This window comes from Epinephelus lanceolatus, chromosome 8, assembly GCF_041903045.1.
Source record: "Epinephelus lanceolatus isolate andai-2023 chromosome 8, ASM4190304v1, whole genome shotgun sequence".
In the NCBI taxonomy this organism is placed as follows: Eukaryota; Metazoa; Chordata; class Actinopteri; order Perciformes; family Serranidae; genus Epinephelus; species Epinephelus lanceolatus.
Window position 1 is genome coordinate 44,424,050 of NC_135741.1, and position 15,422 is coordinate 44,439,471.

At 41.2% G+C, this 15,422-nt stretch overlaps 1 protein-coding gene across 3 annotated transcripts in view; it reads right to left on the reverse strand.

Moving 5' to 3' along the window:
• Nucleotides 1–5,933: 5,933 nt before the first annotated feature.
• ccdc22 (CCC complex scaffolding subunit CCDC22) overlaps nt 5,934–15,422 on the reverse strand; it is an 87,896-nt gene continuing 78,407 nt past the window's right edge. For all 3 annotated transcript variants that reach the window (XM_033630060.2, XM_033630059.2, XM_033630061.2), the window contains exon 16: nt 5,934–6,683. In XM_033630060.2, the coding sequence (XP_033485951.1) occupies nt 6,570–6,683 (114 nt within the window). In that variant the 3' untranslated portion in view covers nt 5,934–6,569. The remainder of the gene's footprint in view (nt 6,684–15,422) is intronic.

Genomic DNA, 15,422 nt, shown 5'->3' on the forward strand with positions numbered 1-15,422 from the left:
ATGTTTCTGGCTTGGAAACTTGTTTCTGAGTGCTTCTGGACAAAAGTAACAGCCTAAGTGACAACATGCTCTCAAAATGCTTTTCGGGGCATGAAAACGCTAAAAGTGACATGATGCTGTTTTCTGACCAACTAGTGAGGGAAACCAGAGGAAACTGCATTGCTGCTATAGAATTCACCAAACCACACGTTTCTTTCTTGGAAACTCGTTTCTGATTGCTTCTGGTCAAAAGTAACAGCCTAAGTTACAACATGCTCTCAAAATGCTTTTCGGGCCCTGAAAACGCTAAAAGTGACATGATGCTGTTTTCTGACCTTCCTGCCAGAGAAGAGCACTCACCTGAACATCAATTCCAAAACATGCCTTGTTGTATTCTGAACTTGGCAAGCAGCAGCAGATAAAAGGGCATTAATTAGCATATTTTTGAGAGTAGTGATTTTTTGAATGGCTTCACTGTGAAGCTAAGACTTCTTGTGCTGGTTGAATTTTTCTGTGGCTTTCCTCCAGTTACTGAAGCCCCCTTTGAAGGGGCAATAAGCGGAAATTCATCATTTCTAGACTGAAGGAATTAAAAAAACGTTATGTGAAGAACTAGAGGTATAATTTAATCTGGAGTATAGCATGATGTCACACACCCTCTCTCTGTGTTGATCTCCAGCCCCTTGTTTACAAGCCAGTCCGGCTGCGCGTTCATGTACATTCATGTGAATCACCGTCTCCTCCCTCCTCTCGGAGCCCTTGGCCCTCCCTCCCCATAAACGGTTACAGCCAATGAGCAATGGCAGCGTGTATTTTCGATGCGAAATGGCAGAGAGCGGAACAAAAAGTTCACCTGAAGACGACCAGGATGATGAAGAAGTTGTCGGATAAAGAAAGGGACAGAACCCAGATTGACATTGGCCTTGCATTTCCAAGGTGGAGAGCACTGCGAGAGCTAAAGGGGGCTACAATCTGGGAGAGCAGAGGTAGAGGGAGGTGTGGCTCATGACACACTTTGTTTTGGTCTACAGGCAGTGCACAACAGCAAACCTAGCGGTGAAATGATTTCGCTTTTTGCCCCTTTAACAAAACTTATGTCCAACTGTACCCTGTCTTAATTAATTAGTCCCTTTTCCATCACTTTCACACAGCCGAAGAAGACTTCCCGTGGTTACGCTGGTGAATTGTAGCCTAGGTGAATAAATTTTAATCATTGTCCTCCTTGGACATAGGCGCGTCTTTGTCTCCTCCACCACCTGTTATGCCTGAAATAGAAGCAAACCTGATAAGTGTGATTATGCACTCCTCAGTCTGTGTCAGTTTAAGACTGCAGTCCAGCTGGCCTTCTCCTGTCAGTGTAGAGCTGCACCAAAGGGCTGCAACATGCTTGTTTGTAACCAGTATTAGGTCTGACCATTTTTTCTTCCCCCAAATATAAAGAAATTTTGATATATATATATGTTTTTTATGTGAATAATATCAATATACTAAAATACATAGGCCAATATTATTAATATATGTATGCTACAGGTTGGTACATATCATGGATGTATGAATGAAATATTCCAACCTTAGCTGGACTGTTGACTGCAGCAGTGATTTCTATCGAAACCCCCTTTTTCTGACCTCCTTTGATGAAACTTTTAGGCTGACAAATAGAGCCTGTTGGTTGATCGGACCTTGGACATCAGTGTTTCCATTTCCAACTCAGAGAAGTTACTCTTCTTGGCTGTATTACACCTCTCCATGCTGTATACTCTCGGGGCCAGGCCTCTATATCAAGAATATATAATGGCAGGATATGTAAATGACAATTGTTTTCAGCTTCCACATTTATCAGCCCCCAGTCATTCCAATACTGCAACTGACCAGATATGAATGTTTTAATGAATCACACAGGAACCTTATTGTTAGTTGATTTTTGCACCCGGACCTGAGACAGTTTGTAGGTTAGACTGACAAATAATGGCCATTGACTTTTCCCACTGCATGAATTTTCTTAGTGGGCAGCAGACTCTTCTCCAGGACAAATCACACAAGGCCCAAATGAAATCTTTTGTTTATTGTTTTCAGCTGTGATCCGAAATCCACAGTATTCATTTATGATAATTGTTTTTGAACAAAATAATCTCGCAGAGTACATTAAAACCTAAAATGACCTAAAGCAGGCTTAAAGAACTACTTTGTAGATTTTAGTAGAAAGTCAATCAACAGAATGTGGGGCAAATGACCATTAAAATGGAGAGTTCAATATGGAGCAGAGAGAAAAAACATTAATTTGCCAATCTATCAATAGTAAATTTTATTTTTGACATTTCCTCTCACTACACCACTAACTTTGATTTTAATCATAAATAAAAAATAAAAAACATCCTGTTAAACAGGCAAAATTATATGGCAGAGGAGGATGTTGTTGTTAGATTGGTCACTCTCTGCAGAATTTATTCACATAGTAAACTCAATTTAACATCAGTGTCTGTTTTAAACTGGCAAAAGAAAACTGTAAATTTACTGTACATTTACCAACTAAAACATACAGTATCCAACTTTCATCAGTTTAGTCATATTTTCATCAGGAATATTAACCTTCATAAGACTGCAATTTATTAGCAATGACCCTTTAAGTGTATGTAAACACATATATAATCCACTTCTTACCAGATTTAATCTGAGAGTTTTACTTTGAAGGTATACTAGATAATACCTTGATAGGTGAAATACTAACCATGTCTAACCACAGTATAAAAAACAGTATAATGAAATACATGTAACATATTTAATGGGAGCTTCATCCAGTTCCATCTACAGGTGTCTAAAGTGACAGTGGGAGTTCTTTTGCATAACAATGCATACTATTTATTTAGGCTACATACTAACAGCCAAAAATACTGTGGGCTTGACTACTGACTTTACTAATATACAGCCTTTTAGAAGCACATAAAAGTTAATTTATACTGTCAAAATATTTACTTAAGATCACAAGGATTCATAATGATGAAATTCATTGTGCTTATACACCAAACTAACCTGTTAAACAGGAGAAATGATATGGCAGAGGTGTTTGGTGCTGTTAGACAGGTTGCTCTCAGCAGAAGGACAAGCAAAGAGCAGTCAAGGCTCTCCCTGAGTTAACAAGGTTAAAGAGGTGTCCTTCAAAATTATTCATAAATATTACCCTGCCAATCACTACATGCAGAAATATAAAAAAGACAGACACTTTATGTGATGAACATTCTTAAACTGTTTTACACCTTTTCTGGCATTGTTCTCACACCAAGAAATTCTGGAAGGACTTTTGCAGATTTATCATAGACCATATCTTTAAAGAATTTACATTATTATGAGAACATGTGGTGTTTGGTCTCCTCAAGTACCCAAGAAAAAAAAAAGACAAAACTTCTTTTTATAATTAATTAATTACACACACATCAGCACAGTGTACACAGAGGCAGTTAGAGCTACAGGCTACAATGAGGCTAAAAACAGAGTTCAAATGACGTTTTTCCAAACAACATTTATGTCGGGGCTTCAGGACACTTGGATCACTACAGACGAGCAGTATGGAGATATTTTATGGTTTTAATCTGGGTCCCCGTCAGCTATTAGGTGTGCAGTTGTGCTGCTACCCACTTCTCCCTCGGATCTCCCCAAGTGTTGTGAGGACTCTAAAACTTCACCAGATCCTCCCTCGGCATAGAGTGTGCCAGTAAACCCGGAACTCCGTTAGCGCTTTTAGCACTTCCGGTTCTCTCGTCTAAAAGTCAATACGTTTTTTGAATGGGATTTTGGTAAAATGCCTCAAATAAGGTCTGTGGTTAACAAAAGCTTAAGCGAGTTTCAGGTTTTGTTCTATGACATAAAACACGTCAGTAAATACCCTACTTGTGAATTTTGAAGCTTTTATGTGTCGTAAAAGAGGCGGTTGCTAACAAGTTGCTCAATACGACTACAAACCTTGTTGGGGACAGTAAACGTCATCACCCCTGAACAGGCGAGAGTGCTGGCAGTCCGCCATTACAGCTTCTTATTTAGCTTAAACCGTCCGATTTCCCCATTATACAATGTTTTTAAAATAAAGCGGCCGAAATCAGTTGAAAGCTTAGTGGCGGTGACGTCAACAGTCATGCGACCATGGAGTAGTCATGTAGTCCGTTAAAGCCTAACGTTAGCTTTTTACTTCTGGCGATCGCATTTAAGCTTCAAATGCGGTATGAAAGGTGTTCATATGTGAAGATTATCTCGCTGAACAAAACCTGTAAGTATCATAAACTTGTGTTAGCAGCACGATGCTAAACTTCCGGGTTTTGATGTCAGGGCTGTCCCAAATACCATTTTTTAACATTCGGACCCTCGGAAGAATTTATAACGAATATTCGTTCAGGGCGGGGGGTGGGGGGGGACTCTGTGTTTTTTTCGGACCTAATTGTATTGTGCAGTTTTGCACAGCGGCGACCGGATCTTTGCTCTCAAACCACAAAAAAATGTGATGGCACAACAGTCTCCTACAGTACATTATTCTATGCTTTCTTTTGATTTTCACATTGGCTGTTTAATTTGTCGGAACCGTTGAAACAAGTTGTAGGAAGCCTCTGCAAGTAATTGGTTGCTGGCAGACACTCTGTGCTGCAATAAAATGGTTAATCAGCAGTGTTGTGCACTGTAGAGCCGATGCGCTGCTGGTTCTGCCGGCCTGAATAGAATATAATGTCTATAGTCTTACTGTTGTGTACAGCCTTATAGACTGAGCTGAGCAGTGATGCGCGGGTTGACCCGAAACCCGCGGGACCCGCAAATGGACCTGCGGGTCGGGCAGCAGTGATCATCTGTTAAGTCGGTCTGTTAATGATATTAACATCGGTCTGTTAATGATATTTTGACATTATTGGCTTACTGTCATGGTATCCATAGGTACTGATGCGTTGAGCAGGTCGTCCACAGTCGTTTTCAAAACACACTTGTGTCACGCACTCCCAAAGAAACTTGTTGAAACTTTAAACAATATTTTATTGTACAAAATGGGGGAAACAAATGTTGACAAAAATGGTTCCATAATTCATATTAAATTCAAAAGATAACGAAAAAACAGCTACAAGTTAGAGGGAATAGTGATAAAGTGTTAAAACTTGGCATTGATCCACAGGCTCAGACGGATGCGCTCAAGCGTGCCGTGCGCACAAGCTCAGTAGGTTATACTATATTTTCACATTTTTAACAATGCAATTTAAAAGTGTTGATTTTTATTGATAACCTACATTTACCAACAACAAAAAGACTGCATTTAGCACCAAAAAAAATTAAAAAAAAAAAAAAAGTTAATAGAAAAACGAATTTCGAATACCAAATTTTCATAACGAATACCTACCCATAGAAACGAATATTTGAATATCCGCATATTTGGGTACAGCCCTAGTAGATAATGGCTGAATTTTCATTTTTGGGTGCACTATCCCTTTACATTATGACATTTTGCGGACATCTTACTATATAATGATGAAAACTCTGTCTGTGGGTGTCTGTTCCATGTTTTCTCCTCACTGACTCACTGACATAGGCATTGAGGATTGGCATAGGTAGAAGGTGACAAAGCTACCAATGGGTATGGACTAGTTGGGTTTTGTTTTCCATTCTTTGAGACTAAATATCGTTATTCTATGACGCAATAATGTTGGCATGAGATGCTTAATCAGAAGACTTTGATTTTTCTTTACCTAACATCACAACTTAGAACCAACAAAAAAGCAACATTATCCGTTGTCAGTATTCTGCATTGACTGACATTGGCTTTAGTGGCCCTAACATTAAATTCTGGTCACTTGACGTTACAACATAAATCAAATCAAATATCAATGTCAGAAGACACTGGTGACTAGCTGGGAGCAGTAGAATGTATATGATGTTGATCACAGTAGGTCCACTCATTATGACCAGCATCTTCTCAAGGATTACAAGACAAGTTGTTCAAGTTTGTAAGGCATTTTTATATAAGCTGGTATAACATATACAACAATACTTTGCTGATGGAGCCGGACAACATTGTTTATGGACTACATTCAAATGCCATTCACTCAACATATTCGGTTCAAATATAATCATGAAAACAACTAATGTCTGAAAATGGTGGAATCATTTCCCATATTAAAAATTCCTAGTCAAAGATTTGTTTTTCATCAATATATCTTATGAAAACTGTTCATACATCAATATAATGTGACTTTGATCAGACAAGGCCTGACAGCACCCTCTGCTGTCCACTGCTGTGTTTCACTTGGGCAAAGAACAATCAAACCAGTGCATGGATCCTCAGCGAGCACATCCAGCTTTAGAAATCATTTTGAAATCAAACACTATTTGTCATTTCATCCATCCAGGTTGTGCATTTAAATGTCAGGTTAGTTAAATGGTTCAAAAATAATGTTGCCTTTCCAAAGAAAAGCAGGTCTCCAATGGCCACAGAGGGTTGAGTTAATGAACAGCAGTTCATTCAGTTCTTCAGTGTGAAAACTGGAGCGCTGTTTCAGTCCCATTCAGGTCCACATGGCTCCTTGTTTTTAATCACAATTTCCACCTCACCAGGTAGAGCTGAGCTTTCTTCAGCCCTCTCTGACTTTGGCAGCAAGTGCAGTGTTCTCCTGTCGAATAGCTTTGTAGTCATCCAGAATCCTCTCCAGGTTAGCCACAGTTTTGCTACTGTTCTCTGTCTCGATCTGTGGACAAATTCAGATGACATTGAAAAAAGTACAAAAATGTATAATAAATCTCTGAACGTGCTGCATTTAAAAAAACAAAACAAAACAAAAAATACAAATTATGGGAAAGAAAACATGTCAGCTGTCACAAGTAAAGATGTAAAAATAGCCATAACAATCCCATTTTTGTGTGTCCAGTACAGAGACACTACAGGTCCATTAAATGCATGGTCTAGCTTTGCACAAAGACTGCGGGCAGATGGAAAATACTAACCTCTGTCAAAACAGAACACACCCTGCATAAAGTCTAACTACTATATGTCAACAAATGTCTCTGACCCAAAAACATAATTCACTCCACCATGGAAGGGTCCATTCAAACTATGTAGAAACAAGAATTACCGCCCCACATTGTATGCCTCTGTGCACTAGTCAAGTCTCTTAGAATTCACATTCATGTCTTTGAAAACATGGATGCTTCACACACATCTGCCTCCCAGCAGCACAGAAGATCTATACAATCAGCACAGTTTAACGGTGGATGCCCAAGATTAGTCACCAATTCAGTATCTGACAAAATATTTCCCCTTCTGTTGTTGAGATATGACATTGAATAATGGCCAAAAAAAGTGTTTTATGCAGAAAATTATGATGTCACAGTGAAACTGACCTTTGACCTTTTGGATATAAAAGGTCATCACTTCATAATTTTATCCTATTAGATATCTGTGTGAAGTTTGTTCATAATTAGCATATGAATTCTTGATTTATGGCCCAAAACACATTTTGTGCAGTCCCAGTGACCTTGACCTTTGACCACTAAATAAATTCATTGTTGAGTCCAAGTGGACATTTGTGCCAAATCTTAAGAAATTACCTTGAGGCGTTCTTAAGATATCGTGGTAACAAGGATGGGACGGACAAGTGGACGGACAACTCAAAAACATAATATAATAATAAAAATGGAACAGGATTTATTTTTTGCTTAATGACTCAACTGCTGCTGAGCAGTCATGCACTTACTGGTGACACTGGTGAACAGAATGTATATTACATCAATGCTACAAAACACAGCAGTGTTTAGCAAAAAAAAGACGTGCACCATCTTTGATTTAATCTGGATTATTTGTGTTGAGGAGACCTTTTTGTCAGAACAAATCATGTTTTTATCATATTTTGAGGATGGAGGGATGAGGTATCCAAAGTTTGATGGCAAATAGGGATATGTTCAAGGATAATGAGATCACTAATTTAATTCTGATATACAATGATTAAGAAATATAACCTAGAGAGGGTTGTTAAGTTCTCAGCTGGGTGATTTATGATTCTGATTTCAAACCAGGGACTCTCTATTCCAGGTTTAAACAATGGGCACATGGGGCATTACACCAATAAGCACTAACTGAGAAGGGTGAAAACAAACTTTTTAATTTTTTTTAAAAGGAATATATTTTGGAGAACCAAGATTTTTCTTCAGGTAGAGTGATTTCAAAACTTTATCACAGTTCAGTGATGAGTAGAGGAATTTCTACTATGTATATCTAAAATGGAAGGAGACTATTTGTCTGTCGCTTTTCTCGACAACTGTTCATCTGATCAATGATAAGTCAATGAATCCTACTGGTGACTTGGAGGAGGGCGGTTTCTGTGCTGGGTCTAAAGTTGCTCATGTCGCCAGGATCGAGTCCAGATTTTTTGAGGATGGGGGTGACAGCAGCCAGTTTGAGTGTTTGAGGGCCTGAACCAGAAATGGAGGATGAGTTGATGATTTCTGTGATTACTGAGGAGATGGCAGGAGGGGCAGTCCTTAACAAGTTTAGATGGGATGGGGTTGAGAGCGCAGGTGGAGTTTTTCATTCCAGCCATAGACTTGGGCAGCTCCACTGGGGAGATGGGAGAGAACCGAGTGAAAGGCTGAGTGGTAAAAGGGGGAGAGACAGGTGGAGGGGTGAAGAGAGTGGGGTCGGGTGTAGAAGAGAGGTTGTTGTAGATGGAGTCAATTTTTGTCTGAAAAAAATTAAAGGAAGGAGTTAAACTTGTCAACTGTGAAGGATGTGGAGGTGTTCTCGCAGGGTTGGGGAAGTTGGTTTATAATAATAATAATAATAATAAATAATAATACATTTTATTTATATGCGCCTTTCAGGACACTCAAGATCACCGTACAAAAGACAATAATAATAAAACAATCAATAAAACATGACAATCAAAAAATGCAATACATAACATAATACATAAAACAGCAGTAAAGTGCAACAGTTAGGTAATTTCAGTCCAGATTAAAGGGAGTATGCCTGTCTGAAAAGGTGAGTTTTGAGGCGGGATTTGAAGGAGGTGACAGAGTCCGAGTGTTTTATGTCCTGCGGTAGAGAGTTCCAGAGGCGGGAGGCCGAGCGGCTGAAGGCTCTCGACCCCATGGTGTATAAGCGAGCAGGTGGCAGGGTGAGTTGAATGGAGGAGGAGGACCTGAGAGTGCGGCTGGGTATGTTAATGTGAAGGAGCTCAGCAAGATACTGAGGGGGCAAGGTTGTTGATGGCCTTGAAGGTGAAAAGTAGGATTTTGTAAGTGATGCGGTATTTGATTGGAGGCCAATGGAGTTGCTGCAGGACAGGTCTAATATGACTAGAAGAGGGGGTTCTGGAAGTAATTCTGGTGGCAGAGTTTTGAACCAGTTGCACTTTATGGATGGACCTGTCTGGTAAACCAAAAAGAAGGGAATTACAGTAGTCAAGATGGGATGCAACCAGGGTGTGGATCAGGATAGCAGTACTGTTGGGTGTGAGGGAAAGGCGCAGGCGTGAGATGTTACGCAGATGGAAGTAAGCTGAGCGAGTGACATTACTGATGTGGGACTGGAATGATAGGGTGCTGTCAAGGATGACACCCAGACACTTAACCTGGGGGGAAGGGGAAACAGAGGAGTTGTCAAAGGAGATGGAGAAACTGTTTATCTTTGAAAGGGTGGATTTGGTGCCAATGAGAAGGAGCTCAGTTTTGTCACTGTTAAGTTTGAGAAAATTGTAGGAGAACCAGGATCTGACTTCTGGTAGGCAATCGGAGAGGGAGGAGGTGGGTTTGGTGGACAGGTAGAGCTGGGTGTCATCCGCGTACCAATGAAATTGAATGTTATATTTGTGGAAAATACTGCCAAGAGGGAGGAGGTAGATGAAAAACAGGAGAGGTCCAAGCACAGAACCTTGGGGTACACCGGAAGAGAGAAGGACTGGTTGGGATGTAAATGTTTTCAGTTGAACCCACCGAGTGCGGCCAGAGAGATATGATTTAAACCAGTCCAGGGGTGTGTCGGATAATCCAGTGGTGGCTAATCTGTCAATGAGGATGGTGTGGGAGATTGTGTCAAAGGCCGCACTCAGATCGAGAAGGGTGAGAATGGTGAGGAGTCCAGTGTCAGCAGCCATGAGGAGGTCATTGGTGACTTTGACAAGAGCTGTTTCAGTGCTGTGGAATGGGCGAAAGCTAGATTGGAACTGTTCATAGAGGTTATTGATGCTACAAATTTTTCCAGAATTTTGGAGAGGAAATGGAGATTAGAGATGGGACGAAGATTTGAGGGTCTAGGGAACAATGCCAGAAGTGAGAAGAGAGTGGACAATAGCAGTTATTAGAGGGGTCAGAGAATGGACAGGGACTCTGACCAGAGAGGTAGGGAGAGGATCAAGCTGACAGGAAGATGGCTTGGATTTGTGGATGAGATCCGATGTCAGCAGCAGAGGGAAGTTTGAAGCTGGAGAGGGGGTGGGATAAAGGGATTTGGAAAACTGGGATGGGTGAGGTGGCTGAGATGTGAGGGGCTAATTGCTGATGAATACTGTCAATCTTAGTGTTGAAAATTGTCACTGTGTAATGCCACAATGGAATTGCAGAAGTCAGTTGAGTAGAAGTGGGGAGGAAGACAGTCTGGTGAGCGTGGTGTTTTGTTAACCAAGGTGAATAATGCTTGTGTGTTTCCATGGGCCAGTCTGATTAAATCTGCATAGTAGGTGGATTTTGTAATAGAGAGAGAGTCCTTATAGAAGAGAATGTGATTCATGAACATGTCCTTGTGAACAGTGAGACCAGTTTTTCTGTAGAGGCATTCCAGTTGACGACTTTTTGCTTTGAGCTGGCGGAGTTCGGGTGTAAACCAGGTGCAGATTGGGTGAAGGAGACAGTCCGTGTTTTACTGGAGCCAGAGTGTCCAGGAGGTTGTGCAGACCACTATTGTAGTGGGAGAGCAGTTCATCAGGAGTGGATGTGGGGCTGACGCTAGAAAGATTAGCAATACCAGTGACCAGTGCAGTTAAGTTAATATTGTCAATGTTACGGAATGAGATGGTGCGAGATAGTTTGGTTTTGGATAATCTGACATTAACAGTGAATGAAATAAGCATGTGGTCAGAGATGGGGAGATCAGCTGCAGAATACTTGGAGGGAGTAACACCGGAGCAGCAGATGAGGTCTAAAATATGACCCTTTGAGTGGGTGGGAAAATCAATAAACTGCTGCAACCCAAAGCTGTCCAAGCAAGAAATGAAGTCTTTGGTGAGGTGGTTATGAGTATTGTCTATATGTATGTTAAAATCACCAAGCAGAATTAAATTGGGGGAGAGGGAGGAAATTTTAGTGAGAAAAGCAGAGAATGAAGAGTTAGGCTTGGGTGGACGGTAAACAGTGGCAACTATGGTTGGAGATGGACCATTCAGTTTTATGGCAAGAGACTCAAATGACTGGTATGCTGGCACACAGACCGGCGAGACTTTCCAGGTCTCGCGATGATCTCGTGAGACCTGGAAAGTCTCTCTCCCCCACGGCCAGTGGCACAGGGCTGACAGGTGTAAACAAACCCAGGGGGAGTTGCTTCGTTCAGCTGGGAAAAGTCATTAAGTTGTCGCCAAGTATCAGTCAGACATAAGAAGTCATACTTGCGGTCAATGATGAGGTCCTGGAGGAGTTGTCCTTTGCCCGTAAGTGAGCGGATGTTGAATACACTGAAGCAGAGATCACTGTAGTCGCTCATGTATGGAGTGTAAGCCGACCTGGCTAGGTTGGCTAGTACACCGTGGTCCACTCTCCTAGTGGAGTTTCTCAGTTGGCAGCGAGATGCAGACCAGATGGACTTGATGGAAGAGGAGTCATCAAAGCTCAGTTGAGACGCACAGTGGATGTATTTCCAGCGAGGAAGACGAGTGACATCAGGGAAAAGCTGCAACACCAGTGATGGGACAGCCGAGTGGAGGCGAAGCCTCAGAAGCTCAGCAGCCGAGTATTGCTGGAGCAGGGATGTTGAGGAGTTAATCTGAAAGACCAGCGCAGTCCAGAAGAATATAGACCACACAGCCAACCTGCTGATCCACATTCTGGCTCAGCAGTCGGATCCACAAAGCAGGAGCAGCCAGGGCGTCACAGGTAATGTTGACGTTAGGCTAGTAAAGCCTCCCGAATGTGGGATAATCCGATGTGATATGATGCCAGAATGTGAAATACAAGGAGCAGCATAGGTCGGGGGTGGAATGACTGTTACAGAAGTAGAGACTGCAGTTAAAAGTTAATTAAAAAGCTGGAGAGCAGTGGCAGTGATTCATGCCAGCGTTCACTCAACTGGACAGTAAGTAAATGAACTGTGTAAGGTGGAGAAGCGAGCCTTGGTATTGGTGGAGCCAGAGTTTATGAGCTGTGAGTAGTAGGTGGACCGGGCTGTGGTAACAGCACTTTTGTTTTGCTGAAGATAGTCTTTATAGGCCTGGAGATGTACTGTTAAACCGGTTTTCTTGGAGAGTCTTTTGAGCTGGCGCTTACAGGATTTCATTTGGTGGAGTTCAGGAGTGTGTGAATGAGACCGTTTTAGTTTTGAGAAGAGCTAGTTGGTTGAGACAGGAGGAGAGTGTGTCGTTGTAGTAGTTGACAAGGTCGGAGGGATTATCAGACAGTGGGTGAGGGCAGACGTTACACGGGCAAGAGAAGCTGAGAAGGCTGAAGGGGAGATGGATTTCAGATTTCTCAAAGGTATTTTATGTTTTTCTTTTGGGGTAGGGATAGAGATGTCAATGTCCAAGGTGACTGCCAAGTGGTCAGAGATATGGAAGTTGAGGCTGGAGAGGTGATGCATTATGCAGATAATAGTTGTTACTAAAGGAGTAGGACCAGAGAGTTTGAAGGAGATGTGTTTAAATGAATGGGTGGCAGGAATGGGGATGGTGGTTACTTTAATGCCCCAACAAGAGCTGTACGCACTACTGACAACATGTGACTGTATGTTTACAACTACACATAACATTTTGTAACAAACATATCAATATACGCACACCATGTATGTTATGAGCCTGGTACTTTGCAACATCAAAATCACTCCCCCTATGCTCAGACAAGTATGTTCACTGGCCCCCCTGTGGGGGGCCTTCTACAGCTTTCCATGTTTTCATTATCATCTGTTTACCAATGACAATACTTGTGTCAATCTAATTTGCTGGAGGTTTTACAATGTGGTCAATGGGTTGAGGATGTCCAAGTATGTATACGCTAGGGATGCGCACGATTAGACATCTTAATGATTAAACATCTGCCACCTCGCTAGGTAGTGTTTTATTCATGTACAAGGCCACTTAACGGTCATGCAGCCGCCCACTACTAGTGGGTGCTACAGAGTCGTCAGACAGCAGTCTCCCTCCCAGTGGTAATGTTCGCGTAGACCGGAGTTTTAAAACAGCACGGTGGGAAACTGGAGAGATGTCCTCTCGCACAACCAGCATGGTTTGGCAATACTTGGCAATACCTCTGAACTGGACCCCACCTCCATCCATAACCAAACAGTTGAACAGGTCAGCCACTTCAAATACCTCGGACTCACTATAGACAATAAACTGACATTTGATCAACACATCACCAACATTCACAAAAGGTCCCAGCAGAGACTCCAGAGAATCCACAAGCTCTGTGCCCTCTCTGTTGCCCCCCCACCTTCTGTCACTACTGTACACCAGTATCATTCAACCCATCCTTCTGTACTGTTCCCCCTGTTTCTACGACATGCTGTCCACCACTAACAGGAACAAACTAACAAAATAACACACACCGCATCCAAAATCATCAACCATCCCACACCCAACCTCACAGAGCTCAACCACCGAGCTGTCACACGTCTCGCATGAACAATAACTAATGACTCGGATCACCCTCTCAACCCACACTTCACACTGCTGCTGTCTGGGCGCAGATACAGGACCCTGAGGTGGAGACAGGCACGCTTCAACAAGAGCTTTGTCCCATCTGCTATCTCAGCACAGCCCTCCTGAGTGTGATATATGTGTCGGTTGTTCAATGCCTGGTGGTGTTTGTGCATTGTGTGTGTATGCATATGTTGTTCAATGTTTGGTGGTGTTTGTGCATGGTGTTTGTTGGCGGTGTTTTGTGTATCCAAATGTTGTGACAGATTGTGAAAACAAATTTCCCCATGGGACAATAAAGGCTATCTATATATCTACTTTGATCTAGAAAATGAATTCAGATGTAATTTATCTTTTTTGAGATGTTATATTATTTGTTAACTTTAAGTGAGTTGTTGCCAGATAAAATGCAGGGTTTACATTCATATTACATGGCACAAAATGCCTCTCATTTCATCTCAAATTTAATTATAAATTAGATGTTATTTTATTAACTTCAAAGTGAATTGCTATAATTTCTGTTGGATAATCTACAAGGTTCATTGTGCCCCACATTTCAGAGACAATTTATTTATTTTAGATGTTATTTTGGTGGTCAACTTTTGACTGAGTTGCTGTCATGTTCGCACTCATACCGCATGGCGCAAAGTGTACATTGGCGGCATTTAAAATCCGACATGGTTGTTGAAGTTTGTGATGTACAACAGCGGTTTGGCTTAGCTACATCTAGCTCTGAACGGACCTATCTTGCATTTGTCCAATAATAACACTTCATCTGCCACCTGTCACTTAATTCCTTTCAACACTTTGTCTGCTATTTTTTAGTCACTTCATTCATCTGATATAGAAATTTTATTGATGTAGAAATTTTATTTTATCTTTTATTTATCTATTATTAGCTTTAATTTTTTTTTTCTCTTTAATCTTATTCTATTAAATGTCCTTTGATTTTGTCTTGTGCTGCTGTGATACTTGAATTTTCCCCATGGGGGATCAATAAAGTATATCTTATCTTATCTTATCTTAAAGGCTTCAAAGGGCTCTTAATGCATACAATGTTTTTAGACAATGTTTCAAATACTTAACAATAAATTGTACTAAATTATGACTGTTTTCTGAGTGCTTTACCTTTTTTAGACTAGCTGACTACTCTTAATTTGAATTTTTCTTTAGTCGACAGGGAAATTAGTCGCCAGGAACATTAGTGGGGTGCCTAGACACTCAGTCATTTCAAATTGATGCGAAAGTTTCATTTTCACTTCTAATGTGAAGGTAAGGGTCTATAGAACAATTTTGGCTCGAGTGTCAAGCAATCATATTAAAAATTGGCCTCTAGGGGGTGTTGGCGGTTCCCAACCCCCCACCGGCCTTAGCAAAATATGGTGACTGTTATAACCTTTTATGGGATTATCCAATCTGGATTTATGAGGTATGTATGGGTGCGGGATCAGGAGTAGCAACCTTTTTTTTGCTCATTTCCCAAAATGGCCACAATCAAAATCATGAATTTTTGAAAACATATCTTAATTTCCACACAATTGCTGTGTAATATTATTTTTATTGTTATTTAGAGTCTATACTGTGTGAGAAATCAAC